General features: G+C 36.2%; 6 protein-coding genes across 11 annotated transcripts; 4 read left to right on the top strand and 2 right to left on the bottom strand.

The window, feature by feature from the left end:
* The first annotated feature begins 216 nt into the window (after window positions 1–216).
* On the top strand, window positions 217–3,604 carry LOC149921378 (COMM domain-containing protein 10-like). 3 transcript variants are annotated; one of them, XM_090162438.1, is made up of 8 exons: window positions 217–311; window positions 2,262–2,384; window positions 2,448–2,538; window positions 2,595–2,705; window positions 2,776–2,847; window positions 2,907–2,990; window positions 3,214–3,378; window positions 3,433–3,586. In XM_090162438.1, exons 2-8 carry the CDS (start codon window positions 2,308–2,310, stop codon window positions 3,469–3,471), a joined length of 639 nt encoding a protein of 212 aa, XP_090018564.1. In that variant the 5' UTR covers window positions 217–311; window positions 2,262–2,307; the 3' UTR covers window positions 3,472–3,586. The 3 variants fall into 3 exon arrangements, with proteins under 3 accessions (XP_090018564.1, XP_090018563.1, XP_090018565.1); XM_090162437.1 differs by lacking the exon at window positions 217–311 and adding an exon at window positions 2,054–2,186 and having other exon boundaries at window positions 3,433–3,585; XM_090162439.1 differs by lacking the exon at window positions 217–311 and having other exon boundaries at window positions 2,270–2,384; window positions 3,433–3,604.
* On the bottom strand, window positions 3,568–5,016 carry LOC149921377 (ADP-ribosylation factor-like protein 15). Of its 2 annotated transcripts, none has more exons than XM_090162441.1 (4): window positions 4,933–5,016; window positions 4,606–4,750; window positions 4,273–4,541; window positions 3,568–4,203 (listed from the first exon to the last, which is right to left on the bottom strand). In XM_090162441.1, the coding sequence occupies exons 2-4, from the start codon at window positions 4,736–4,738 to the stop codon at window positions 4,072–4,074; spliced, it is 534 nt and encodes a 177-aa protein (XP_090018567.1). In that variant the 5' UTR covers window positions 4,739–4,750; window positions 4,933–5,016; the 3' UTR covers window positions 3,568–4,071. The 2 variants fall into 2 exon arrangements, with proteins under 2 accessions (XP_090018567.1, XP_090018566.1); XM_090162440.1 differs by having other exon boundaries at window positions 4,831–5,010.
* A 274-nt stretch (window positions 5,017–5,290) lies between these two features.
* Window positions 5,291–9,154, top strand: pr (6-pyruvoyl tetrahydrobiopterin synthase purple). The gene is made up of 6 exons (XM_090162442.1): window positions 5,291–5,543; window positions 5,609–5,688; window positions 5,748–5,770; window positions 6,299–6,355; window positions 6,436–6,506; window positions 8,867–9,154. The coding sequence occupies exons 1-6, from the start codon at window positions 5,476–5,478 to the stop codon at window positions 8,997–8,999; spliced, it is 432 nt and encodes a 143-aa protein (XP_090018568.1). The 5' UTR covers window positions 5,291–5,475; the 3' UTR covers window positions 9,000–9,154.
* mst (misato mitochondrial distribution and morphology regulator) lies at window positions 9,084–11,953 on the bottom strand. 2 transcript variants are annotated; one of them, XM_090162436.1, is made up of 11 exons: window positions 11,660–11,953; window positions 11,478–11,603; window positions 11,071–11,416; window positions 10,841–11,009; window positions 10,666–10,783; window positions 10,456–10,599; window positions 10,112–10,396; window positions 9,871–10,052; window positions 9,728–9,811; window positions 9,554–9,669; window positions 9,084–9,397 (listed from the first exon to the last, which is right to left on the bottom strand). In XM_090162436.1, the coding sequence occupies exons 2-11, from the start codon at window positions 11,553–11,555 to the stop codon at window positions 9,186–9,188; spliced, it is 1,734 nt and encodes a 577-aa protein (XP_090018562.1). In that variant the 5' UTR covers window positions 11,556–11,603; window positions 11,660–11,953; the 3' UTR covers window positions 9,084–9,185. The 2 variants fall into 2 exon arrangements, with proteins under 2 accessions (XP_090018562.1, XP_090018561.1); XM_090162435.1 differs by having other exon boundaries at window positions 11,478–11,591.
* Window positions 11,954–14,481: 2,528 nt separating this feature from the next.
* LOC149921374 (protein fem-1 homolog C) lies at window positions 14,482–17,006 on the top strand. The gene is made up of 5 exons (XM_090163498.1): window positions 14,482–14,536; window positions 14,598–14,674; window positions 14,762–14,911; window positions 14,973–15,306; window positions 15,370–17,006. Exons 2-5 carry the CDS (start codon window positions 14,615–14,617, stop codon window positions 16,704–16,706), a joined length of 1,881 nt encoding a protein of 626 aa, XP_090019624.1. The 5' UTR covers window positions 14,482–14,536; window positions 14,598–14,614; the 3' UTR covers window positions 16,707–17,006.
* Window positions 17,007–17,423: 417 nt separating this feature from the next.
* Window positions 17,424–18,442, top strand: UK114 (reactive intermediate imine deaminase A homolog UK114). Of its 2 annotated transcripts, none has more exons than XM_090162689.1 (2): window positions 17,424–17,504; window positions 17,913–18,442. In XM_090162689.1, exon 2 carries the CDS (start codon window positions 17,988–17,990, stop codon window positions 18,399–18,401), a length of 414 nt encoding a protein of 137 aa, XP_090018815.1. In that variant the 5' UTR covers window positions 17,424–17,504; window positions 17,913–17,987; the 3' UTR covers window positions 18,402–18,442. The 2 variants fall into 2 exon arrangements, with proteins under 2 accessions (XP_090018815.1, XP_090018816.1); XM_090162690.1 differs by having other exon boundaries at window positions 17,455–17,504; window positions 17,944–18,442.
* Window positions 18,443–25,845: the final 7,403 nt, after the last annotated feature.

Here is a 25,845-nt window from a genome sequence, read left to right as displayed (position 1 = left end):
CGGTATAATTTCCTAAATCATTTATCATAAATCTTTTGATTAACTAGTTCGCATCGGCCACATCCTATTTCAAAACTACCGCCCAAATATGATGCTTTATGTCGTACCCCCCAAATGTAATTCTTCTTGGAAACCCCTACATTGATTAGGAGATTTATCTCTGCCGTAGAATTATCAGCAGTTGGAATTATGAGTAGAATCAGAAAACCATAACTCCAACTCCACAATTTTAGTGTAATATGTAGTTGGAGAAATGAACGGTTGGAGAAATGAGAAGTTGGAGAAATGAACCCCAACCGTTCTGTTTACAGGTGAAATGTTTCCATTATTTCCACAAGCTCTTATTCCGTAATTAAAATCAATATAACTCGGCTCGTCTCAGATCTCACCGGCCAATTATTGGTTCTTTCAAAAGGCCAAGTAATGTAGATTAACATAGTTAAAAACCACTCAGTTCTACCTTGCGAGAATATAAATATATCAGGAAAACTAAATGACCCCGATTTTATAAGACCTTCTATTTCGAGAACTTTTTCCGTAATTAAAATCAAAATAACTCGGCTCGTCTCGGAGATCACCGGCCAATTATTTGGCCGTTTAATAGGTCTATTTATGGACATTAACATACTAAAGAATTAGAATGTTCTACCTGGCGAAATATTTTGTTGTTTTTAAAAATGCGCGCGTCCCAAAGCAGAGAAATTCTATTGTATTATCACGCCATCTGTTTTCATTTTAATTAATTTAGTGTAGTCTAACCATTTTTTCGTCTTATTGAGTCCTACGTTACCCCAAAATTATTTTGCGTTGAAAATGATTTCGGCGAATTGACGCCTTTTGACCATTGAATTGGGAATAATACTGCTAGAATTACAATTACGATTTCGGTTGCCACGGTTACGCGGGACCTGTTCTGAGAAGACTGTACGAACTACGAAATTCATCTTTATAATTAGGCGGTAGCGCCATCTATATTTTGTAAAGTTATATGATTCGCGCAAAAATTCAATTGCAATATAGTTGCCACCACTAGAGACAGATGCCGCCACGGTTGAACGATATAGTTGAAAAAGTCTCCGTATTGAACGAAATTGGTCCCGCGCCAGCCAGATTTAGTTGTACCTCTATTTTTTCCCAACTCAATGCTTTTGACGTCCAGCGTCAATCTGTCAGAATGAAAATTCGGAAACGTACCTTTTTGGCTACGGTAGGGAACGCGAAGAAAGAAAATGATGTTGGACTAGACTAAAGAAACATGAGTTTAACAGTTATATCCCATTTCTACTAAGAAAAATGACAGAATTTGACAAAATTATCGATTGATATAAAATATAGACGTGTACGTCCTAAACAAGAGTAAATATTAATCTCTAAACATTACCGTAAATCTAAATTTCGAGTTCAACGGGTTTTTTTACCGTTCCCTAATGGTAACGTCCGAGCCGAATTGCGCAAATATGACAAGGCAGAATTATTTCAAATTGATACCATTAAATCTTTACTTTAAATCAATCGAAAGGCAATTTAACCTAGATTTAATGGTATCAATTTGAAATAATTCTGCCTTGTCATATTTGCGCTATTCGGGCCGAAAGGTGACATTACAGGAAACGGAATGAAAAAAGTTAAACGCGAAATACGGTAATGTTTAGAAATTAATAGTTCGTTATTTAGGACGTACACGTCTATACTTTATATCATTCGATAGGCAATGTAACCTAGATTTAATGGTATCAATTTGAAATAATTCTGCCTTGTCATATTTGCGCAATTCGGCTCGGACGTTACCATTAGGCAACGGTAAAAAAACCCGTTGAACTCGAAATTTAGATTTACGGTAATGTTTAGAGATTAATATTTTGTCAAATTTTGTCATTTTTCTTAGTAGAAATGGGATATAACTGTTAAAGTCATGTTTCTTTAGTTTAGTCCAACATCATTTTCGTTCTTCGCGTTCCCTACCGTAGCCAAAAATGTACGTTTCCGAATTTTCGTTCTGGCAGATTGACTCTGGTCTTTTGACGGCGGTTCCTGGCTCTCGGAAATATTATTTAAGCTACTATAGTGCGATTTATTACGTTTTTTCACTTCACTCGTGATTTTGCCAACGTCTTGAAGTTGCAACTTGCAAGATATCGAAGCTAGCCGTACTGATTGAAATAAATAGTTTTCGATTTTGGACATCAGTAATTATTTTTAGATAATTGGAAAATTATTTGTACAAATTTAGTTTATTTAAATTCTGAAAATCTTTGATTTAGGATTTAGATAAAAAAATCCCGAAAGACTGGCCCTTGGTCAATCAAAATGTCTTCTGGAAGTTCAGGGGGAGGAGCTGAGCAAGTCAGTACAGGGGCCCCACAATTATTTCATTTAACTGCCCGGTAATAACTATTAAATTTTAAAATTAACCCATTATATTTGAAAATCTAATAAAAAAATTTCAGATTGGAAGACGCTATAAAAATAATAAATTATATAGATGAATCGAAGTTTCCGTTATTATTGTCACGCATTTTACAAAAACTACACTTGAAGGTTTGTTGAATATTTTTATAAAGGCTAATAAATACTCTACTCTTACAATTACTTAGGAAGAAGAATGTTTCACAGAGGAAGAGGAGGTTAAATTACAGTCCTCATTTAATATAGATGAGACGCAACTTCGACTTCTTTTAGAAACTTTGTCATTTATATTAGAACAGGTAACACTGGATAGTTATAAAAATTTTACAATGATCTTCCTCTCAGATTAACATATGTTGAAATATTCAGGCAGCTTATCATCTATGCAAACCTGCAGTTTTTTCACAGCAACTTGAGGCAGTTGGAATGGATCAAAATAAAGTTACTCGCTTTTAAAAGCTGTTTAACAATTATTGTTTAAATTTATATTCTTATGGTAGATTGCGATACTGATTCACACATGGACCAACCATGCTAAAACAGTTACGGATAAACTGCGTCTAAGAAATTTAGCACCTGTTCAGGTGGATTTTTAAAATATGGAAAAATTGGGCTATAACAAAGTTTTGTATAATACAGAACAGACTAGTTAGGAATTTTCCCCCTGAGTTCTTTGATTTTCCCTTTCCATAATATTATTTTAGAAGACTAAATGACATCCAAGCAAAAATATTGTTTTCTAACACCTTGTTATAACCCAATCTTACAAAAAATTATTTTAAATTTTAAATTTATTGGTTGTAAAAGTTGAACGACGTAAACTGGGAATTAAGGCTTAAGCTAGCGCAATTGTCACTTGCCAAACTGAAGCAACCTGTTGGAATTTTACAATTGGATCTCTTATCTGGCAGTAAAACGGAGAAAATTAACTACGAATTTGATCATAGTGAACTCTATGCACTTTATAATCAGGTAAAAAAAATCTTATTTTAATAACTATTTTGGCTAATTATTTGGTATTGCTAGTTGGAGATGATTCAGTCGCAGTTGGATGTACTCAGATGATTGAAGAAATTGTTATTTTTGTAAATTAAGAGAAATTAAAACAGTTGAGTTTTCCAGACATATTCATTGAATAATTTACAAGTTGTAAAAATCACATTCAATTTTAAAATTTTTACTATTATTTACAACATGAACTGTGCAATACATGTAGCGTTTGCAACTTAAAGTATGTAAATAAAGTCTAGTTACACATGTATATTCAAATTTTTAATATGGCATACACCTTGGATAAATAATATGTGATATGGATAATTGTTTTTTAAGAGAATTGTCAACTCCACTTTCGCTTAAATGGCTGGGGAGAGAGGTTGATGCTTTTTTTTTGCTCCAACAACTGGTACAACAAGTTAGCACATTTTTAATAAAATGTGTTTGCATGATGCGTTGAGGCCATTTTTAAGTGCAAATAGATAATGTAATTTTTTGGCTAAAATACCTCACGTGATGCTATTTTTTTCACAGACACTTCACCACACTTTTTTTCTCTTCTTAAACGCATCACTGCCAATTTCCATCTTAAATCTTAAGAGTTTTATCATATATTATTTATCCAAAGCTAAGGTTTTGGCACGGTATTTCTTTAAATGAAATAGATTTGGCTCAGTAATACGACTGATTCATGAGATCCACCAATTGCTCTACTGCATCACGTATTTCATTACGGTCATTCATTGTGCATGCTATAATTTTCCACAGTCGACCTTGCAGAATTGGTCCAAATATAGCAGTTAACTTAAGTTTACATAAACATTTTAATATCTTGACCTTAATTTAAAATTTTTAGCAATTCAAAAAGCTTACCTCTTCCTTTGACTTTTTTGTTTCACTATCTTGATGAGTACATATCACAACAACTGGTAATGACTTTAGAGCTGACTCGTTGAGTATGGATTGCATTTCGATTCTCACATCATTATAATGAGCATCATCTTTGGACGAGTCAATAACAAATAAAATTCCATGTTGGCCATTAAAATAACGATTCCAAAATGGTCTGACACTCTCAGAGCCTCCCAGTTCTTTAATATTTAAGACCGTGTCTTTTATAGGTAAAGTCTTTATGTTAAAACCTAAAAAATATAAAATATTTAACACAGGCCAAAAGTAATCAGGGCATTAATATGGAATATTTACCAATAGTAGGTTCTATCTCATTGAAACTTTCTCCAACTAAACTAGCTAATATTGTTGATTTTCCAGCTCCTTTCATACCAAGACAAAGTACCTCAAATTGCTCTTTTATCAAAAAAGGTTTGTGACAAAGCATCCATTGCCAGCACTAAAATAAATAATTTAATCTAATTATTGTTATCCATGGGAAAAAAACAAGGCTTAGATAGCTGTCAAAAATATTATTACTTTCCGAAAGCCTAATCTACAAGCGGCCAATCCAATATGGAAGTTTTCAATAACTTTTGGCATATTTATGGATAAATCACTATAATTTGTTAATTCAATTACCTTTTTCAGTTCATTTTAAAACACAAACATTAACTTAAAAGCGCAAAAAATTCAAGAAAAGGGAATCAAATTATTTTATCGTCTGTCGTCTGCCAATATGAGTATGAGACATGGTTGCCAGGAGTTACATTAAGAATTATAATAATGGAACATCTCTATAAAAATCACATAACATTTCTATTAGAAAACTAATTAAAAGGTCTTATCATTGTATATACACTACCTACGTAATTAATCCATTGGTGTAAGTAGACATTTTTATTTAATAACTATTTATGACCATGCATGATGCTCTGGTCGCCGTTTCTATGGAAACGGCAGAATACGCCACGCCCCCTCCCGGAACCCAGATTCTCGTAGGAGTCGTAGCCCAAGTTGATGAAGAAAATCAGAGGATGCTACGGTTTGTACCGGATTATTCTTCGCGGTATTTTTACACGTACATTAACATGTGATATTTTCCGATTAAGTTGAAAAAAAAAACAAGTTTTTAGGAAAGCCTTAAGCTTTTTAAATTCTATAAACCATCTGGAATTAATTGAAATGGCAAACGCACCAATAGTTTATCTTACAAGAATAGAATCTTTTTCTGCAAGTCATAGGCTTCATAGGTAATTCTCACTTAAAATCGTAATTCATTTGAGTTAATAATAATATTTTGGCCGTTTTATAAAAGCCCGTTTTTATCCGATGAACAAAATGTGGAAATATTCGGAAAGTGTAATAACCCTAATGGGCATGGACATAATTATAAAGGTAAAACATTGTAATCATTGAAAAAATTATTATAATTTAATTATAAAATTATTTTCTAGTTCAAGTTACAGTAAGAGGAAAGGTAATTATTTTTTAGTCTTTGCCAAAATATAAAAAAGTACCAGTAAAAGATGGCGCCACTTTAAAATGTAGCGCAGGTCGATTTTTAAAGTTTGCGGGAAAACGTAATGTACGAATTATAAAAATTTCTACAGTAATGTTCTTAATTAATTGAAAGGTTTTACCTTAAATCAATCAAGACTACAAATCCCATAGGGCACAGACCACTTAAGAAATGACGCCGCCATTAATTAATTAAAACGCTAATTTCGGCTGTTATACACTCTTTTTCGCGCCATTATTTTACCCCTCTTACTTGCCTCCCGCTCGTCGGCCATTGCCTCTGCCCTCAGCGGGGAGTCTAGCATTCACTCTTTGGGTAATACTTCCCTCCTCCAAGGGGTATCCGTAATGGAGGATAGGGCTAAAAGGGGAAAAATCAAACATGGACGCGCCCAGGAAAATACCGCGAAAAAGAGTGTATATCATAAGAACAAAATGGCGGCCAAAAAATTCCGTTACAGAGACTGTAAATTTTTTATTTGTTTAGATTAATCTCACTACAGGAATGCTGATAAATATTCAGGATTTAAAAGTGGCCATAAACGTAAAATGAAATATACATATAATAGGTTTCTACATGGTTTCTAGAAATATTTAAAATTATTTATACTTTTTACTTTTTAGAATGCGATCATGGAAGTTTTAGACCATAAGAACCTCGATAAAGACGTTCCTTATTTTAAAAATATTGTTAGGTAAGTACTACCAGGAAAATTTAATTCGCGAACGAAAGCTTTCATTAAATGGAATATGAAGCTCCAAGAGTCCAATATTTGTCAGATATGGGCGCGCTACGCTCTTCAAAGAGCTCCTGTAGTATTTGCAAATGAGTAGAGACGAGTTGGGTCGATGCCGACTATTTTTTAGGCCCCACCCGAAAAGAAATAATGAAATTTTGCCCGATCCGACCCGAAAAAAAAACCAAATAGATTTTGCCCTGCCCGACCCGACCTGGAAAAAATTGTCGCCTTTCACTGGGAAACTCACGTATTCTCCCAGAACTAAACTACCCCTACACATTTTCGAGGAGTGTTGGGCATTTTGGAAAATATTGTTTTAAGGGTCGTTCTCAAAATACTTCTACAATTTGTTTAAACTGGCAAAAATCGAGTGTGAGATGAAAAATTATTGACTAACTTAGGCCGTGAATTTCGGAAGATAATATCAGAAGGAGATAATATGGGATTGAATTGCAGCTGCTAATGTACAAAGTTCTGGCAGCATGCTCGTGAATTGCGCAGAAATGATTTTATCAAAGATAATATAACTACGTACCCTAGATTGGAAATCAAGCGCCCTGCACGTAACGCAGGCTTTTACTAAGTTCCCGGCGGAAGTCGGAAAAAATAGCCTCCATGGAGCTAGCAGGGCTACCGACATCTAGTTAAAACGTAACGTTTTAGTGAAAATTGCGCCGTGGTTTTTGACTTGCAATTTTCAAGATACTAGATATTTTTGCGTTATATTGTTTTAAAACAATAATGGATCATGCCTGTAGCTCTAAAAATGTTTTTAAACGAAAGAAAACTAAAGGCGCGTAATATAATCTTGGGGTATCTATTGAAATTCCTCATTTCTCACCCTGCTATGGAGCCCGATTTTTCCGACTTCCGCCAGGAACTCAGTAAAAGCCTCACGAAAAAACGGGCTATCGAGAAACGCCGAGATTTCGAATCTAGGGTACGCAAGGACGTATATAAGGGGGGGGGGGTTTAGGGGGTTCAACCCCCCCCCCTTAGGACCCGATTCTTTTTTTGCGAAAGGAGCGCAACATTAAGAAATAAACAGTAAGACGTAAAAATGAATTGAAATATCCGCAACGCAGCACAGTAAAATATATTAATAGGATCATTAATATTATCATTTTCTCGGGAATGTATTAAAAAACTTCGTTTGATACACGTGCGGAAGTGACATTGTCACTCATCCCGAGTCTAGCCAGTACTTTAAATATGCGTTATTGCCGGTTATTGCTTACGAAAAATCTTGCGCTCGCGATTTTATCTAGTTGTCCCCCCCCCCTTACACTTTCTATAGCTACGTACCCTGGGTACGTAGTTATATTATCTTTGATTTTATTAAAGCCCCTTTGCATTTATAGCTGGTGATATTTTCTGGAAATAATATGGTTTTCCATTTGAATGGCATCTTCTATTAAAAGGGTTTTTACATTTAACCACTCATGACTCACATGAACTCCAACATCACTGATATCACCCTGATCTGAAAAGAAATGTTACATTTTATAATAATAGTAATCAGCTAAGTGAACTAGTGATATTAATATCAATACACTTAATATTTTAGTGCTTTATTGCCCGATTTCAAAGTTACGTTTTTGCGCGTTATAGTACCTTTACATTATGAAGTATAGCCAGGGTTTAGCAGGCTTATTTACCTGCTTTTATATCCTAATATGGCGGCGTATTTTCACGCGCAAAATGAATTTTAAGATCCCCCAATTTCCGCACTGAAAAAAATTGCTATAGAGCATGTTGCAACACGCAATCCATTGATCTGTTAGAATTGATAGATTGGTCTCATAAGGGTAAAAAGCAGTAAATGTACTGTGCAAAAACTTGAGACAGATCGGAACACAAAAAAGGAACATGAAATGCTGATTGGGGTATTTAACATTTGCTGCTGTAGAGACTTCAAAATCGCATCAATAGTTCTTTTTATAAAATAACTTTGGCCATATTGTTGAAATGTTGCCTCCCCGCTTCAGCTGTGGATCTGTTTTCTCTCCCACCTAGGAGTAGTAAGGTAGGGGTGTGTTTACTACTCCTAGCTCCCACTAAAGAGTTTATGAACTCATTCGTAGGCATTGGCTGAACTATTCCAGGGCAACATTTCAACAAGTTGGGCAAGCGTAAAGACATTTTATAAAATCAACTATTGGCATTTTTGAATGAAAGCAATAAATCAAGGCTGATCTGCTGAATTGCTCATCTGACATGCATGATTCTTTTCAACTCGGAAATTAAGTTCCATTTCTCATTCAAATCTCAAGCACTTAAATGGAAAATGCAATTATTATTTCTCTGATTTCTAGCACAACAGAAAACCTAGCTGTTTTTATGTGGAATTCACTCCAACTAGAGCTTCCTGAAGGGAGTCTTTATAAAGTTAAGATATATGAAACTGATAAAAATGTTGTTACCTACATGGGTGAAAAATCAGAGTGAAATTTTACATGTTTCCACTTTTTGTAATTTCTCCAATGTTACCATGTAAGCTGAAAACTTGCCACAAAATTGATCAAAAACCTTGTAAAAGCATTTAATGTAATTTTTATACACCATTACTATGTGAAAGCTGCTAAACATTTATAAAATGTACTCGTAACTTGTTAATAAAATTTTTAAATTTTTCTACTGTTTAAAAGCATTTTCTTCATAATTTTCTCCGAAGCTTTTTAAATTATTTACAACTTCTTCAATATCATCATTTTCCATGCCGGATTCGAAACAACGATGAAATTTCTTGAAATTGGTTTTAGAAGCCAGTGTTAAAAAATGATTAATTAAGTTAGATGAGCTGTTTGAATTGTGCAAGCCAGACAAAACAGGAACTTGCTTTACTCCTGTGAAACAAATTTTAATTGAGATTACGATTCTCACTAGAAAAGTATCTAAAAGAAATAAAGCTGAAAAAACTGACATGGGCATTTTGTGAAATAGATGGAAACCCAACCTTATGGTAAAAACAAAGGCAACTACTTGTTTGAAATTCAACTTACCGTTAAATTTTGATCTTTGATTCCCATTTATGGAACCATCAACATTAACATTTTCTTTAAAAATTGCTGGAAATGGATTTATGGTTTTACATGGCTGAGCCAGCATTTTTATGTAACTGTAAAATCGAAATGTTAAAGGCTTTTGGCACAAATAATGAAAGAAGACGAATTTACCAAGTTCGGGATTGTCCATTTATATTAAGATTTTTTGCTATTAGTTCCTCAACTGATAACCTTTGACTAGGAGCTGTTTTTTGTCTGAGGGAAATCATTCAATTACAACACAAGTTATTAATGTAAACAATACAAATCCTTACGAATAAATGTAGCTTTTTGGGAATCCACACACCACAATATTTTGAACAATGGATGCATCTGATAATGTCGAATGAGGTGAAAGTGGCGTTAAAATTGAACCTATTTGTCGTTGACTTAAGATATCAGAGAGAAATTCTCCTTGATGCCATGGAAACGGAAGGCACACAGAAGCAGATACCAACTAATAAAATAAGTTCTGAACATTAATAAACGAATTCAAACACTTTTCTACTTTCATACCTTTCGTCCACAAGGCGTTAATTGTTTCACTAAATCATTCATACTTGTTGGTTCTAATTTAAGTCTCAACGGAGAGGTGATAGATTCTAGAGCGATGGCTAGTATAGAACTCGTGTGGTATGGGAGTGTCTTTTTGTAATTTAAATAAGGAAACAAAATGGGCTCTTGATCATCACCTATTGTGCCTCTGCCCATGTTCAACGGTGTGAACATGGAACTGTTATTACTTAAAGAATCAATGCAAAATATTGAGGAGATTAAGCGATGAACTTCTGATGCTCGGCTCTGTGTAGATAAACATGGGGTAAGTTACTCTATACTTGTAAAAACTATTAGAAAGTTACCGTATCAGGTTTCATTTGATATACGGGTTGAAATAATTGAAAAGAAAGCTTAATTTTGTTTGAATATTCATCATCTAGATAGTTTAAAACTTTTGACGATAAGCCTGCAAATCCATCATAAGCATTTAAGAGAATTTGAAACCCCTAAAATGAAATTAATGATAAATATAAACTTGAAAAATAGCTCTAATTTTCTACAAGTTAAATAACCTGCAAAAAATTGCACTCTTCAGCGAATCTACGACACAATTCTTCAATATTATCTCTAGTGCTTTCTGTATTATATGCTTCAATTCCATCTCCAAATAAATCAAAAGGCTCTTGCTCGCTGTAAGATGCAAAATGAATTCATGAACTGGGTTTAAAAATAAAAAATAATATTAACTTTTCATGAAAATGGTCTTCAAGAGTTATTATCGTTCTTGGATGTTGATGTATTCGAAGAAAATCTGACCAAACTTTGACTTTATTATCTAGATCGTAAAATCTATCTTCAATTGAAGGAGATGTCACTACTGGTGAATTTAACGTTGGTAATCTGCTTGCTCGGTCATCTATTCATTAATATTTTTAACTAAAAATGTTTAATTTGAGTTTGTTTAATAGTTATCTCACCCAAACAAATATCTTTATCTTCATCATATGAGTATTTTAGGTCTGTTTTAGAGTGATGCGATTGCTCTAGCTTATCCAAATCTTGCAAGTATTCGTTCTTTCGTTCAGGTTCAGTCTTATAAATATCAGTATTGCCTGACCATGGTAAATATGGTCTTGCAGAACTTTGTGTTGAGTACAATGTGCCTTCTTGCTTTAAAGTTCTCAAACTTCCCTTCAAGTCTACCGCAATAAGCCTGGGAGTAAATGTTACTTCTCCCAAAGAATTTAATCCTTCCCTAAATAATACATCATGATTTATTTGTATGTCATTTGCTTTACTGGAATCGTAACAAAATGAAGATTCCTGCGTTATAAAATATTAAGTTTTTAATATGAGTTAGCAATACAAGAATAAAAATCTATACCTGAATGTTCCACCAATGTGTTCCAACAAAATTTGCATAGTGACCTATCTGAAAGGTAATTATTTCTCTGTTGCACATAGTGTGCCAATGGGACTCAACTTTAAGAATTTAATACTAAAACCGAAACTAAAAATTAATGAGAAGGCCAAGGCTTAATTAAATTAAAATTATTAATAAAATACGTTAAGCTCAGATCTTGGTTTCTCATATAAATGTTAGCGACGCAAAACATGAGTAATTCATTATTCGATTAAATAATAACCAAATAAGGCTATTTTAAAGAATAGGTCCCTCTCCTATATATTTGTTTTGATGGTTCTATAATATTGTATTTTTCACAAGGAATCTATTGCCCTTAAAATTATTTGTCGGGATTAAATACTGACGGAGATATAGTTAATTCAAAATAATATATAATTGGTCGCGTGTGCATGCGCCCGTCGAACTGGCGCCGGTGTGATCGGCACAGATAAAACATTGGCCTTTTGCAGGGAATTTACGGCTCCCGAATTTTCCCTAGGACGATTCTTCCAATTCCTAGATTTTAATGCGTTTTGGATAACGTGGGGCTGATGACGAAAAAGAACAATGTGGTAATGCAAAACATGACTAAATTATTCCTTTATTGCTCTTAAAATTAATTGACGGTAATGAATACTTAAGGAGTTATAGTTAAATCGTTAGTATTTTGGTTGGGTGCATATCGGGTTGGACAATTCTTGATGCGCAAGGCTTGGTACTGTCCTCTAAGTGCCATTATAGACGGCCCATCGCTTTTTTTAGTATGGGGTTGGGGTGGCGCCGCGCGCCCCCAGCGCTCGAGCGAAGCGAGTGCGCGCGCCGTCAGGCGCCAATACGCTGAACACTTGATATTTCGATCAGGCGCCAATACGTGAACACTTGATGTCGTTTCCAGTATTACTCCCTAGTACACACCAAAAATATAAAAAAGTCTCGTGTCCTGCTCTACTTCGGGGCGTTTTTAGTTTGGTTTTACTTTTGTTTTGGTTTTACTTTCGTCTTCGCACGTTTGGTTAGTCCAGATACCCTTTTCATTTACTGCTTAAGTCGTAAGTTATGTCTGAACCTGATAGTCCAGACGAAGCGGATAATTTTCTTCAGGATTATGAAGAATATGTCCCCGAGGAAGAGTATCTCACTAGTTTTGAAATACATGATATGTGTAAGTCGCCTAGACAAATACTTGGATGGCTACAAGAAAAAAAATTGATCGCCGCATCACGTGAATGTCCAAAATGTGGAAATGCAATGGTATTGACAGAGAAACCTGATAAAATTGATCGCTTTGTTTGGCGCTGCCGAAGAGCCGTCTCAATAGGGAAAAAAAAGAAAAAACAATGCGACACAGAGAAATCGGTTCGTGATGGGTCATTTTTTGGGAAATCAAAATTGTCATTTCGTGAAATTTTGCTGATAGTGTACTACTATGTTTATAACATCAATCCGCAATCGTTCGTTTCGAGGGAACTCTACATTTCCCAGCAAACATTGGTGGACTGGCGCATGTTTTGTCGGGAAGTGGCATATCAGGTGGTCATGATTCAGAGTCAAGCCATCGGGGGACCCGGCAAAACCGTCGAAGTCGACGAATCAAAGTTTGGGAAAAGAAAATTTCACAGGGGTAAGCGCGTCGATGGAGTATGGGTTTTGGGAGGGATCCAACTGGAATCAGGAAAGTTTTTTATGGTCCCGGTCCCGAAACGAGATTCAGATACTCTGATGCCCATAATCGTGTCATGGGTCCTTCCGGGCACCACCGTGTTGTCAGAATTTTGGAAAGCGTACGACGTGCTAAAGGAACACGATCTGGAACACCTTAAAGTCAACCATTCTCTCCACTTCAAGGATCCCAAAACAGGTGTTCACACGAATACAATTGAGGGAGCGTGGGCGCACGCCAAGGCTGCAATGCCCAGAGGTGGCCGTAAAAAGCAATGGTATTCTGGGTATTTGGCAATGTATATGTTTCGAACATGGGCACGACGAGAAGGGAAAAACGTGTTTTTGACTTTACTCGCGGCTTGTCAAGAATTGTACAACCCTGAAAACCCTGCAATTGGCTCCATACCCGTGGAATCTGAAACCGCTATTGCGTCCACATCGTCCGCCTAACCTTTCTCAATATTCGACGATTTCTTCTCCTTATGTTAATAGTTATAATAATAAAAAATTCGTTTTAACAGACAAATTTCAAGGTTTCAGTTGCTTTCCAGCCTCTTTCTTTTTCGTCATTAGTCATACGTTATCCAACAAGGATTAAAATTATGAATTTTAAGAATCGTTCTCGTCATCAATCCTACCTCATCCAACACGTACACAAATCTCGAAATATGGCGTACTTTCCGTTGTAAAACTTGCTGAAAAGTAACCATTTTACATTGATCATATTTTCTAAATAATAAGTTGTGGTCCCCCCCCCCCCCTTTTGCAGCCTGCATTACTGTAATAGGGAACCCTTGATGACAAACAAAAAATACGCAACAAAAAGGTACTATTGTTAAAAAATGCCCACTAGAATACTCAGTGCACATGTGGGATGCTCAAAAACATAGGGCACAAAGGCTTAACTTTAAATTTCCGTAACTCCACGAATAATTGTTTCCGACAAAAATTTTTTGCACCATTGAATCCCTAGCAATTTATTCTTTTTTAAAAAAATAAAATAAAAAAAAATTGGGCTCAGGGACCTATTATTGAAATATCCCCAAAAGAATAGTTGTACAGTTTAAGTTAAATCTTCATCAGTGATTATGTTTATGTGACGTACAATTTACCAAGAAGAAGGATCCTTCTTGAATTTACAGCACTGCACGAATTTTCAAATCGAGCAGACGACATTTAGCAAAGGAATATAAACAAACATCGTTGCCAGTTAGCTATAAAATAAAATCTATGTACGGCCAAAAACATTACTAATTAGTACGCTAAAATCACGATCGAAGTTATAAATCATAGATTTCTGGAAGTTTTGGTTTTCCAGATCCAAGTTCATTCTGATAAATTTGTTTTCGCGATGGCCTAGTCACAAATTGTTACACGTACGTAGAACTTATGGTGCTTTAACGTTAAAAAATTATAATTTTAGTTGAATTTTGACAGTGAATTTGCAAATTGTAATGGAGTTTAAAAAAGTGGTTTTCAATACAGCGAGAGAAGGCAAACTTTACATTCTCAAGGTGAATTATGTTTTCATTTGGGCCTTGGCTCTTAGATTACGCAATTCGCTTCTATTGTTTATGCGCAAATTTTCCATTGTTTTTAAGCTTTTCCTGGAAATGAGGGTGAAGAATGAAGTTAGAGCGCTCGTTAATAGTTACACAAATGGTTGCACGCCATTAATTATTGCTTCCAGAAATGGGCACTCTGATGTCGTAGAATACCTTATTGAACATGGTTTTGCAGATGTTGAACAGGTAAACAGAAACTGGTAAATATTATTAAAGGCTTGATTTTGAAACATTTCTAAAAATTTAGGTTGGATCAGTAACATTTGATGGCGAAACTATCGACGGAGCACCACCTTTGTGGTGCGCTGCTGCAGCTGGACACATAGATGTTGTCAAAGTTTTAGTGAAGCATAATGCATGCATAAATAGTACAACAAAAACCAACTCTACCCCCCTACGAGCAGCTTGTTTTGATGGTCATTTTGAAGTAGTAAAATTTTTGATTGAAAATGGGGCTGATATTGAAATACCAAATAGCCATGGTCACACATGTTTAATGATTGCCTGCTATAAGGGACATCAGAGGATAGCGAGATTTTTGATGAAATTTGGAGCTGATGTAAATCGTAAAAGTGTCAAAGGTATAAAACTGAACAATCATGGATTAGAATTGGTCATTCACGATGGATTAACTTAATTTACAGGAAACACAGCTCTTCATGACAGCGCAGAATCTGGAAGCTTGGAAATTATGAAACATTTACTCTCAATGGGTGCAAAAATTGACGTAGATTCAAACGGCATGACACCTTTACTCTCTGCTGCAGTTGCTGGGCAAAAGAACATTGTTGAATACCTTATCAGTCTACCACTCTTTGATAGAATGGCTAAAATAGACGCATTGGAACTTCTAGGAGCCACGTATGTTGATAAAAACAGAGATATGCTTGAAGCAGCTCGCTACTGGCGTCGTGCGTTGCACGAGAGACATGATGACCATGAAAATGCTATGCCCAAACCCACAGTCTTGTCCCCCATTTGCGCCTATGAAAATACCTCGGAGTTTAGAACTATTCAACAGCTGGAAGATATTATGTGCGATCCTGATGAAATGCGAATGCAATCTTTATTAGTCCGAGAAAGAATACTTGGACCCGCCCATCCAGATACATCTTACTACATTAGGTATCGAGGAGCAGTGTACGCTGATACTGGAAATTTTGACCGTTGCATTCGTTTGTGGATGTATGCGTTGGATATGCAGCAACAAATATTGGAACCATTGACGAATAGGGTCCAAAGTAGCCTCATGTCTTTCGCTGAGCTGTTCTCCTTCATGATTTCAGAGTCATGGATGCGCAATCGCAACAGACAACCAGTTGTACTTTTCTCTGATCTGCTAGCAGTCTTCCAAAGAGCTTTAAGGGAAGTTGAAATGGCCATGCGTCACATGGCAAAAATTCCATCAGCCGAACAAGATTCAAGCTACTTCCATCGCACCTTAATTATTGTTATGCACCTAATGGGTCTGATGTGTCACTTACAATCAACTTTATCTGAAGAGGAAGATACAGAATTGAAGAAGGCTGTTTATAAACTAGTTAAAATGAATCCAAGAGGTCGTAACAATTGGACACCATTACATCTAGCCTGTTACAAAGATAATTCTTCCGTTATTCGCTTCCCAATTTGTAGCTTCCCTTCTGCCCAGGTTGTCAACTTATTGTTGCAAGTTGGGGCGGCACCCAACGCAATTGATTTTGATCGTAATACGCCTTTGCATGTAGCAGCCACTAACAAACCATTTGCTCGAAATGTCGTCAAGGTTTTACTCAGTCACGGTGCCCATCTTGACATTTGCAACTTGGAAAAACGATCTCCGCTACAACTTTTAAACGGCTATGTTAATAGTAATAGCAACATTTATCCTTTGCAACATCTAACACTGAAATGTCTATGTGCGCAAGTAATAATGAAGCACCAGCTACCCTATAAAAACGTAATCCCTCAAAGTTTAGAAGAGTTTGTGTCGAACCATTAGAAGTTGTAGATCTAACTATCGTTGATTATAACTCTAAGACTTCAAACGTTTTCAAGATTTACATTAAAAAGAATGTTAACAATCAAACTTCCTTTACCCAGTTTGTCGCTGTTGTTACTAATTTAACTAAATTAACGATTAATGGTTGAGTAAATTATAAGTAAACCAAAAGGAATTCGTGCCTTCGTATATTATGATCAGGGAGTGAAAGATCTATAATAAAAAACTTGTAGTTGACAATATACCCTCCACCTGTGTATAGATAATTATACTGTAAAAAAAAATATTTTAAAAAATGCTCATATATATAAAAATAAATTTCTTAGAAAAATAAATCGCCATTTTTTATTGAAATCTTATACCACAGCCAACTTGGTGTCCCTTACCATACAGCATTTGACCCCTTATGAGGTAAATGAATTTAAAAAGTAAAACTACTACATGGTAGGTCAGGAAAGAGGGACCTATATACAAAAAAAATGGTGGATAAACAAGAATATCCTGTCCAAACGGTCAGTTCATAAACTGTTGGATATTCGCCTACTATGGAGACCATGCTATTATGGGACAGACAAAACACCTGCTTAGCAGACGAAAATATAATAGTGTTTGAGCTTCAGGCGTTGACCGCTACGGAGCTCCATATAAGCTGAAAAGACTAATTATTTGACCAACCATTTTCCCGCTAGGTGGAGTTTGATACTGAATCCTCACACATTGCTTATAATTTTAACGCAAAGCGGATGATAAAATTGATGAGGTCCTGAACAAGTTTTACATACTTTTAATAAAGTCAAGGTATTAATGTTTTATTGTTATTTAATTAGTTTTTAGCCTTGATATAATTTTTAATGATAAATAAACTTTGGAAAATTTCATTTAAAAAATGATAGCAAAGCTAAAAACTAATTTAAAAGAAACGAAACAAATATTGAAGCATGGACTAATTAATGTATACATTAATTAGTCCATGATTGAAGTGTAGCCGCAAGATGAGGCTACAGGCGTGTAAATTACCTAAACGCAATAACTGAAATATTTGAAGCGATATCTTCTCGTAAAAAAAGACGAGATAATGGGCGTAATTTATGAAATAAGCTAAAGCTACTAAAACAACCAATCATCGTTACGACGCAGCTACACTTCAAAATGCATCTACAAAAAGGTCTCCCATTATTAAGATAAGTAATTTTTCAATCTTAAAAGAAATCTCCAAGGCTCTCGCTTCATCTTCCAGTTGGTGATTATTACGATTGACGTTCGTTCGGCTTTAAAATTGAAATGGCGAAGGTTATTCGTAAAATTATAAGTACAACGGCTGCACCAAAGGCCCTCGGACCCTACAGTCAAGCGGTGCAAGTGGACAACACTCTGTACGTCTCCGGACAAATAGGAATGGACCCAACAACCATGAAATTAGTGGATGGAGGGTCGGCGGAAGAGACTCGTAAAGCGCTGCAGAACATGGGCGAAATACTGAAGGCCGCCGGCGCCACGTTCAACCACGTCGTCAAATGTACCGTGCTCTTGAACAACATCGAAGATTTCGCTACCGTTAACAACGTTTACAAAGAATTCTTCCCGGATAAATTCCCCGCCAGAGCGGCCTATCAAGTCGGCAAGCTTCCTGCTGGCGCCAAAGTTGAAATTGAAGCCGTAGCTGTCATTGGTAATATTGTAGATTCCAATTTGTAAGCACTGTTTTGACCTTTAATAAATTTATATTTTTCATTCAACGGTTATTTCTGTTATTTTAGTATTACAGTTGTCAGCGAAAATTATTCGCATAGTCAAGGCCAAAAAAATCTTATTTGAACTTTTTCAAATTATTAACTTAAAAATTTTGCAATAACGCGGTAAGAAATAAATGTATTCCTTCAACCATGGATATCCAAATCCGCCTTCCAGGACCTACCGTTTCGCGAGACAGTATTTGTTAGGTGTTTTTTTTCGCCGGTTCTCGGTTTTTTGAGCAGGTTAAAAAGTTCTATATAAGCTAGATTACTCCCTCTACACCTCCTTTCGAGGAGGAGTAAAAAGTGTAACATTTGAGCTCCGGAACAAGCGAACAAAATTCAGGACAGGGTAAATCTTACCCCGAGAACAGGCGAATAAATCGTTTTAGGGTAAAAAGTTTACACTTTTTGTCCTCGGACAGGCGAAAAAAAACCACCTGTTGAGTTGGAACTTAATCAAATCGTGTTGGCGCCATCTATCGTGTTATTGGAAAACTAAACCTAAATATATTTTGCAAAAGTGTCTGCTTATAGAAACAGATGGCGCCAACACGATTGGATAAAGTTGAAACTTAAGCCTAGTTCTCCTACTCAAATAAAACGTGTCCCGCGAATCCCAGATTTGTTTGGATCTCTATTTATTCTACCTCATTGTGAATATCATAAACATTAATCTATGGTGAATATCAAACTACTATAGAGTACGAGCGATTGACGCGCAGTGCCTCTAGGGGCGAGCTCACGCGTAACTTGGTTAAAATTAAACTACAATTCCCGTTGACGCTAATGTAAATGTAGCGATGATTTAAAGTAAATTAACAAATCGTTTTTAGAAAAAAATATTTGATTAACATTTTTCCATAATAAAAGAATTTAAAAGAAACCCAACCAAAAAAAAGCCTTTAAGATCTATATATTAGTCAGAGCCAGATATTCAAAAATGGGCATCCTAGGAGCATTTCGTGTAACAATCGGGCAACATACGTTTTCCCACTATTTCGACCCTGCTCAATCCGAATCTGCCTGTTGCCAAATCGAAAAAGTGACCGGAAGTGAAATATTCAAGATGGCGATTTTTAACGATATTAGCGCTATTCTCGTCTAAATCAACCTATTCTAGTGAAATTGGAGTCTACTTCTGTTTTTGGGGTCAAGGAACACAATGGAAGGCATGAAAATTCGACCGGAAGTGATACATTCAAGATGGCGGCCAAAATAGCGATTTCTTAGATTTACTCCAAATGCATCAATTTGACCATTTTAAAATTGCGCACACATGTTATTTAGGACTTTACCCTCGTTTCCGAGGACAAAAGCGTCACCGGAAGTTAGAAATTCAAGATGGTGGTCAAAATTGCGGCCAGTATAGCATTCAGACCATAGTTCTTTTTCTGTCGTTGTTTGCGCCCGCGCCGGTTTCCTCGGCATTTGCGTATATCACTCGTGTTATCATAAGTGGCATAATTACCCTAAGTGTGTCAATAAGATACATTTTTACAATCATCGTGTCTGTGTGTGTGTGTCTGTGTGCGAACGCGTTCCCGGGGGCAAAGTCCAAAACGCGTTACCGGAGCCATAGAGGAATAGCCCTGGAGTGGTATTGATAGTTCTGATTGGTCTAAGCACTGGCATTCCTCTTCAGAAATCGCGTAAAGGGGGATGTAGAAATGGGGGGTATGTCGAGGTAGACTTTTATCTATACATACATTCCAACAAAGGCAGCGCGATCTACCGGTTAGGGTTTGAATTCTTTAAAAAGTCTACCTCGACTTTCCCCCCTTTTTCCCCCCCGCCTCGAACTGGCACTACGCTGTCGGATTTAGCGCCTTCTTTCCTTTCCCCTCCTCTACTATTCCTCCATGCCGGAGCAAAGTCGAAAAACCGTTTTTGCAGTTTAAAGGTTGGCAAAACCAGCGTCTGACGGTGAGCGTTAACGGATAAATGTGCGTTTGGTGCGGTTGTTTCTTTTCGTTTCAACTCAGTTCCATTGGAAATTTTATTATTGTAGTGGGAATGTTGAGTTTGAGTTATGGCGGTTGTGGGTGAGGAGTTAGTTGTGTTTGCGTTTTGTTTACTCTCCAACTTCTTCTTATTGACTTTTGGGACGGACCGAGTGCTAAGTGTTATGCAACCTCTCAACGTCCAATGGCAGGGTTTCCACCAATTGTTTACGGTATTCGTCTTAGTATCAATTTGCGATCGCATCGGGCGGGATTCAGCCATAGAAATCTCATAGGTAACTAGAATGCTGCCGCCTACGGCCGAGCTTGACGCCAGTTCATTTTGAACCTTCAGCCAATGAGAGGCCGTAGAGTGGTTCCGCCAAGGAGGATAATAATCCTTCTTGATTCTGCTACTATAGTGGGAGATGGGTGACGTAATTATTTCTGGTGACATTAAATTCTTGGCAGAACCACTCTTTGAGCTCTGATTGGCTGAGATCTGGCTATCGTCTGCCACGGCGTTTGGTCCATTTGCCAGTTACACGGCAGCATTCTAGTTACCTATGAGATTTCTATGGACTCAGCTTAAGCGGAAGCGTTTATTGCAATTTAACAGAGTATTAAATTTAGGTTTTTGAAATAGAACGAAATTTCGTGTTCCATTTAAACTATTGCATCGAAGATATTCTAATGTAACGTCTTCTCTGTTGATTAAAAAGAATGCGCCGCCCAGGTTTCGAATCCGAGCCCTTCTATACGACAGGCGAATGTTCTACCACAGAACCACCGATACACATTACGTTTCTTTGAAAATTATAAACTCAGCTTAGTGGAATAGTATATTAATGGTTTTTAAAGTCTACATTCTTTAAGTATGAAATTTTAAAGGTCAAATCTTGTTTTAGTGCAGTCAGCAGAGTTAAGAGGGTTAAAGGGTGATCCACTTTGTTGGTTTTTTGTTATTTATTTATGGGTTTTCTAATCGTCTTAAATATAGTTGCAATACAGCGAAGGCGTTCATTTAACGTTTATTGACATTCGGTGTTGCGTTTAGCCAAGTGGCTCTTTGTGCTTTGTTGATGGTAAGGTTTTTGCTTCTTGTTAATACATTTGGTGTGGATATTTGGATATCTACGATTCCCAATACCAGAAATACATGAACCGAAATTATCAGCGTCCTATTCCTCTAACACGGGAGGCAAGTTCCCCGTTTTCCCCCAGCTTAGTGGCCACGACATCTTCCCCTCCTCGAAAAGAGAACTTCCCCACCTCCGCGGCGAAGGTTTGAATACGCTACCTGGCGACGGCCGAGCGAAACTATCTCGAAAAACATATAAATAAAATATGTTGCTGGGGAAAAATTACAAGTGCATCATGTGTCAGTGGAAGAAAGGCTGTCACTATTAGAAGAAACGTCCAAGGCAAGAATCGCTCAAACAAATATCATCGTAATCAGTTGTTATTAATTAATAAAGCCCAGTTAACGACTAATAAAAAGTAGACTAACTTGACTACGTTAAGAATTATAAACAATAAATATTTGTATTAATTTGTTAAAATAATTGTACTTGTTTTATTTGAAATATAAAACTGAATAGCAAATGGTCTGGTAAGAATAGTTTAAAAGGTTTTAATTTATCTACTTTTAGCTGCAGCTACCGCGTTCCACAGTTCCACTGACCTCTATCAAAAACCAAACACGGCTAAGCCTAGGTCTGCAGACCACATTTCTCAAGATTTTCTTCGATGAAATAATTTCTCTTAGCCTCACTAGATGGCGGTCTAGTTACCCGTGGTGCATTCGAAATTTTCCCTGTAGTCGCGGGAGGTGGAAAATTAACAAGGCCTCAATATTTAACCATCCCCTGTCGCACCAGAGATACTGACAATATAGAGATATGAAACTCCCTATACATCGCTGCGACCCCTTTTTTTTTCGTTAACGTCGGCGCCATCTATCAGCCGGGAGAAATCTTTTTCTTCCCGTGTTTATTTGTAGTAGGTTTACGTTTTGAATGAAATTCAATGAATCATATGTGCAGCTTTAATAAAGAAATACGATTGCTTAGAGGATTTTCAATATAATTTGTTATTTTAGACCTTTGTTACTTGAATCATGGCCAGAGGTTAAATTAATGATCATTAATCCAAGGGTATTTCTGGGATCCAAGATTAATCCAAGTATATGTTTTCGAAATAGTTAACGGCTAAAATTTTTGGTAAGTATTTGTTAATGTTGAACCTTAAGTAATTTGCGATCTAGATGTTTCGGGGTTTTGTCATACTTGTGGTTTAAATTATGTTTTACCAATGTACTACGAATGGAAAGTTGTACAAAAAAATTGATTATTTCTTTCAAGTAATCAACACATGGAACATGCTGATGCATCTCATCTTTTGAAATAAACCAAGATTGATCGATTGTTCTTGAAATAATTCTGGTAATCCTCTCTTTGACTTTATTCATTTGTATTACCATTGGGAAAAGTTTATCAAACTTGTCCTTGATCTCAGATACGTAGCTCTGGAATCTTTCAGTTGGTATTGTCAAGCCACTGAATGTTGATGTATCACGAGACTTAAATTATGCTAATATATTTGACTGGTTGAGTGTTTGTTTTTCATCTACAAGTTTGGTTTTGCATGATTCACAATTGTGGTTTTTATTACAACGAGATAAGACATATCCTGAAATGTAAGATAGTGTGTTTTGTTTTTCAGGCCCTTGGCTTTCAAGTGAATTTTTACAAATTTGAAAGTCTTCCTCCGAACATGCGCTGGGATAATAATTATTTGCTGATTGAAGACTTTCATCATAATCATCTGGAATTATTATATGGGTCTTATATAAGTCAATGTTAAGAAGGAATTAGTCTCGATATTAGGTTTAGTAGCCTGCTGAATTTCAATTGTAGGAATTTCCACAGATAAAAACAATCATGTTAAAATTTAATAGAGTTGTTTTGAATGAAACTGTTAACAATCCTGTTCTGTAAATAAAGTTTCGCTGGAACTTGCTGCAACTGAAACACAGGTCCTTTTTGTAGGTCTATTGTTGCGCTCTTCAGGGGCGTAGGAACGTTCTAGAAGTTGGAGGGGGCAAAGTGAAACCAAAAGGGGTCTGGAGAAGGGTTTTGAATTTTTAATGGAGTGTAGCTTTTCCAAATGCATTTGTACATTTTTCTACTATATACATTGGCGGGAAAAGACTGAAATTTAAACACAGTTGAGGTTCTATAAGCTTTATATGCTTTTAAAATGAGAATTTGAGCCTTGCGAAGATTTCAACTGACAAAAATGTTGGAGGGGGCAATAACATTAGTTGCCACTCCCAGTAAAATTCTAGGGAGGGGCATTGCCCCCCTTACCCCCCGCCTGGTTCCTACGCTCTTCCACCATTTCTACAGACCGTTTACTAGATTCTATTCGAAAATTGAGTTTTAACTTATGACCCCGTTACCAATGTATAAATTTCATCGTACCAGTTGTTTTATGATAGTCCTTGATATCATTTTCTACTAAGTTCTCCGGAACCTTTACGTTTGAGCAACTAGCTAAATTATCATTCCCTTGGGAAATATGTTTCATTTAAATTAACTTATAAATAAACAATACTTAAAACTCAATCTTTACTTGTTGGCTTAAATTCATTTGAAAATATTGTTGGAATAGCGTTTGATGTCAATCTGTTTTTGGTTTTTACTATTCCTAAAACAAGAATCCTCAAAATGTAGGGCGCATATTTTATTATGATGTAAATGTATCGCATCTTTCAAATAAAGATAGCTCTGAGAAATGGCTGATAATGTCGGAAGAAGCTAAGTTTCTTGAAAAACCACATATTAAAGATAGGCCTAACAAAAGCTATTAATTAATTTTTCCCACCGTTCTTGCTCTTTTGGAAACTTAAACAAGGAGATCCTTTGCTTTTCTTTGGAACTGTTACAAAATTTTACAGAACAAATACTTCCAGGCATATTTCTTTATTGATACAAACCCTCAAGATGATAATTTCTAAGACAAAACGTGTATATAAATTTTTGCGTCTGAAATCCGCTGTTTGGGATTTCGAAAAATACGCTTTCTCCCGGCCGTTAGGCGTCGCTCCGCTCAGGATTTTTTTAAAATTCCGGGGGTCGCTTTTCAGGCGGAGTTTCATATCTCTATATTGTCAGTATCTCTGGTCGCACGGGGAAATTGCCGCCCGAGAAAAATTTGTTCGCTGATAATTTCGGTTCGTGTGTTTCTGCTAATACAGTCATTGGTTTCCTGGGTTTGCGAGTCAATCAGTGATGTTCCGGACGGTACAATTGTACTTTTTTAGTACGTTTTGAAATTTGAAGTACAAAAATACGTTTTGGATTTTTTTCAACGTATTTAGTACGTTTTTATTATTTTCAATGCCAAAATACAATTTTGGAATAAATGAATGGTTTTTATTACGTTATGAAAATTTTCGTATATAAATAAAAACGATTCTCGCGCAAAGAGTGGTCAACCATTGAAATACCCCAAATATTCCCCGTTTTTCACTCATTCAAAGTTCGTTGCACAGTAGGTGGTTTACAAAAATTACACCTGAAATACAGGCAGACTGCCAGTGGCACTTGGCAGTGGCCAGGTGGTTGTTCAAAGCTTATCAAACGGGGGTCAGTTAATATCCGGTAGTAGAATGGGGAAACTCGGCCCTAGCCGGGGATTCGGGGAATAAAAGATCTTACAAAAGAATGTGTTATCTCTTATTGAAGTGTCCCAACTTTCCCTCACTCTCCCGCCTTTTTCTGTTGATTGTTAAGTTCTTCTAATCCTCCCCTATATAAGTAGCTAATAGCTATGTGATGAGGGGAGTGGAAGAGGAATGCAGTAGAAACTAAGTCAATACCTTTCCAAACGAGAGGGGTTCCCCCATTTATTATTATACTGTCTACCACGAACAGCTGAAAATTTGTTGGTCAAGTTTACTATCTCTTTTCTAATTTCCGGGTATTCTGGTCTTTGTGAGGGGGGGGGGGGTAAACTTTGGTCCTTTCGAGGATGTACTTATACGTAATTAACAAGTGACATCAGTCAATTCTACTCTGACATTTTGACTCTGATATGCTTAATCTAGTAGTCCAGTCCACCACACTTTAATTCAAACGCCAAAACTATAAGCATCAAAGCTTTCGAGCTCATATGTTTTCAATTTTGTTGCTAGTTTCTCTTTAAATTCGCAGTTCAATGTTATTACGAAAGTTTAGCTACTTGAAAGTTCAATTATGGATCGATTTTTAATTTAAACTAAAACAAAATCAACCAAAGTGCTCTTATTGAATAAAACAGACGGTGACGATTGCGACGAACCAGGAGTATCCGGATACACTAAACCAAAGAGACAGATAATTGCCGATGTTTTCCAAGAAGAAATACTAGGTGATGCAGAATCGTCTGATTCTAATTCCTACTTTAGCCATAGCGCTA

The sequence above is a fragment of the Leiobunum rupestre genome, chromosome 11 (genome assembly GCF_980474605.1).
Source record: "Leiobunum rupestre chromosome 11, qqLeiRupe1.1.hap1, whole genome shotgun sequence".
Taxonomy (NCBI): Eukaryota; Metazoa; Arthropoda; class Arachnida; order Opiliones; family Sclerosomatidae; genus Leiobunum; species Leiobunum rupestre.
The sequence above is the reverse complement of the archived record's forward strand: the minus strand, read 5'-3'. Positions and strand labels throughout refer to the sequence as shown.

Coding starts and splice junctions, on each gene's coding strand:
- LOC149921378 (XM_090162439.1), top strand. CDS start 2,308: ATGTCTTCTGGAAGTTCAGGGGGAGGAGCTGAGCAAGTCAGTACAGGG. Junction 2,385..2,447: donor TTATTTCATTTAACTGCCCG/GTAATAACTATT, acceptor AAAAAATTTCAG/ATTGGAAGACGCTATAAAAA. Junction 2,848..2,906: donor TTGGAATGGATCAAAATAAA/GTTACTCGCTTT, acceptor TTCTTATGGTAG/ATTGCGATACTGATTCACAC.
- LOC149921377 (XM_090162440.1), bottom strand. CDS start 4,893: ATGCCAAAAGTTATTGAAAACTTCCATATTGGATTGGCCGCTTGTAGA. Junction 4,542..4,605: donor TGAGATAGAACCTACTATTG/GTAAATATTCCA, acceptor TATATTTTTTAG/GTTTTAACATAAAGACTTTA. Junction 4,204..4,272: donor CAAAAAAGTCAAAGGAAGAG/GTAAGCTTTTTG, acceptor TGTAAACTTAAG/TTAACTGCTATATTTGGACC.
- pr (XM_090162442.1), top strand. CDS start 5,476: ATGGCAAACGCACCAATAGTTTATCTTACAAGAATAGAATCTTTTTCT. Junction 5,771..6,298: donor AAGTTACAGTAAGAGGAAAG/GTAATTATTTTT, acceptor TTATTTGTTTAG/ATTAATCTCACTACAGGAAT. Junction 6,356..6,435: donor ATTTAAAAGTGGCCATAAAC/GTAAAATGAAAT, acceptor TTTACTTTTTAG/AATGCGATCATGGAAGTTTT.
- mst (XM_090162436.1), bottom strand. CDS start 11,555: ATGTGCAACAGAGAAATAATTACCTTTCAGATAGGTCACTATGCAAAT. Junction 10,600..10,665: donor AAGAGTGCAATTTTTTGCAG/GTTATTTAACTT, acceptor ATTTCATTTTAG/GGGTTTCAAATTCTCTTAAA. Junction 9,670..9,727: donor AATGGACAATCCCGAACTTG/GTAAATTCGTCT, acceptor TCGATTTTACAG/TTACATAAAAATGCTGGCTC.
- LOC149921374 (XM_090163498.1), top strand. CDS start 14,615: ATGGAGTTTAAAAAAGTGGTTTTCAATACAGCGAGAGAAGGCAAACTT. Junction 14,912..14,972: donor GTTTTGCAGATGTTGAACAG/GTAAACAGAAAC, acceptor CTAAAAATTTAG/GTTGGATCAGTAACATTTGA. Junction 15,307..15,369: donor AAATCGTAAAAGTGTCAAAG/GTATAAAACTGA, acceptor CTTAATTTACAG/GAAACACAGCTCTTCATGAC.
- UK114 (XM_090162689.1), top strand. CDS start 17,988: ATGGCGAAGGTTATTCGTAAAATTATAAGTACAACGGCTGCACCAAAG.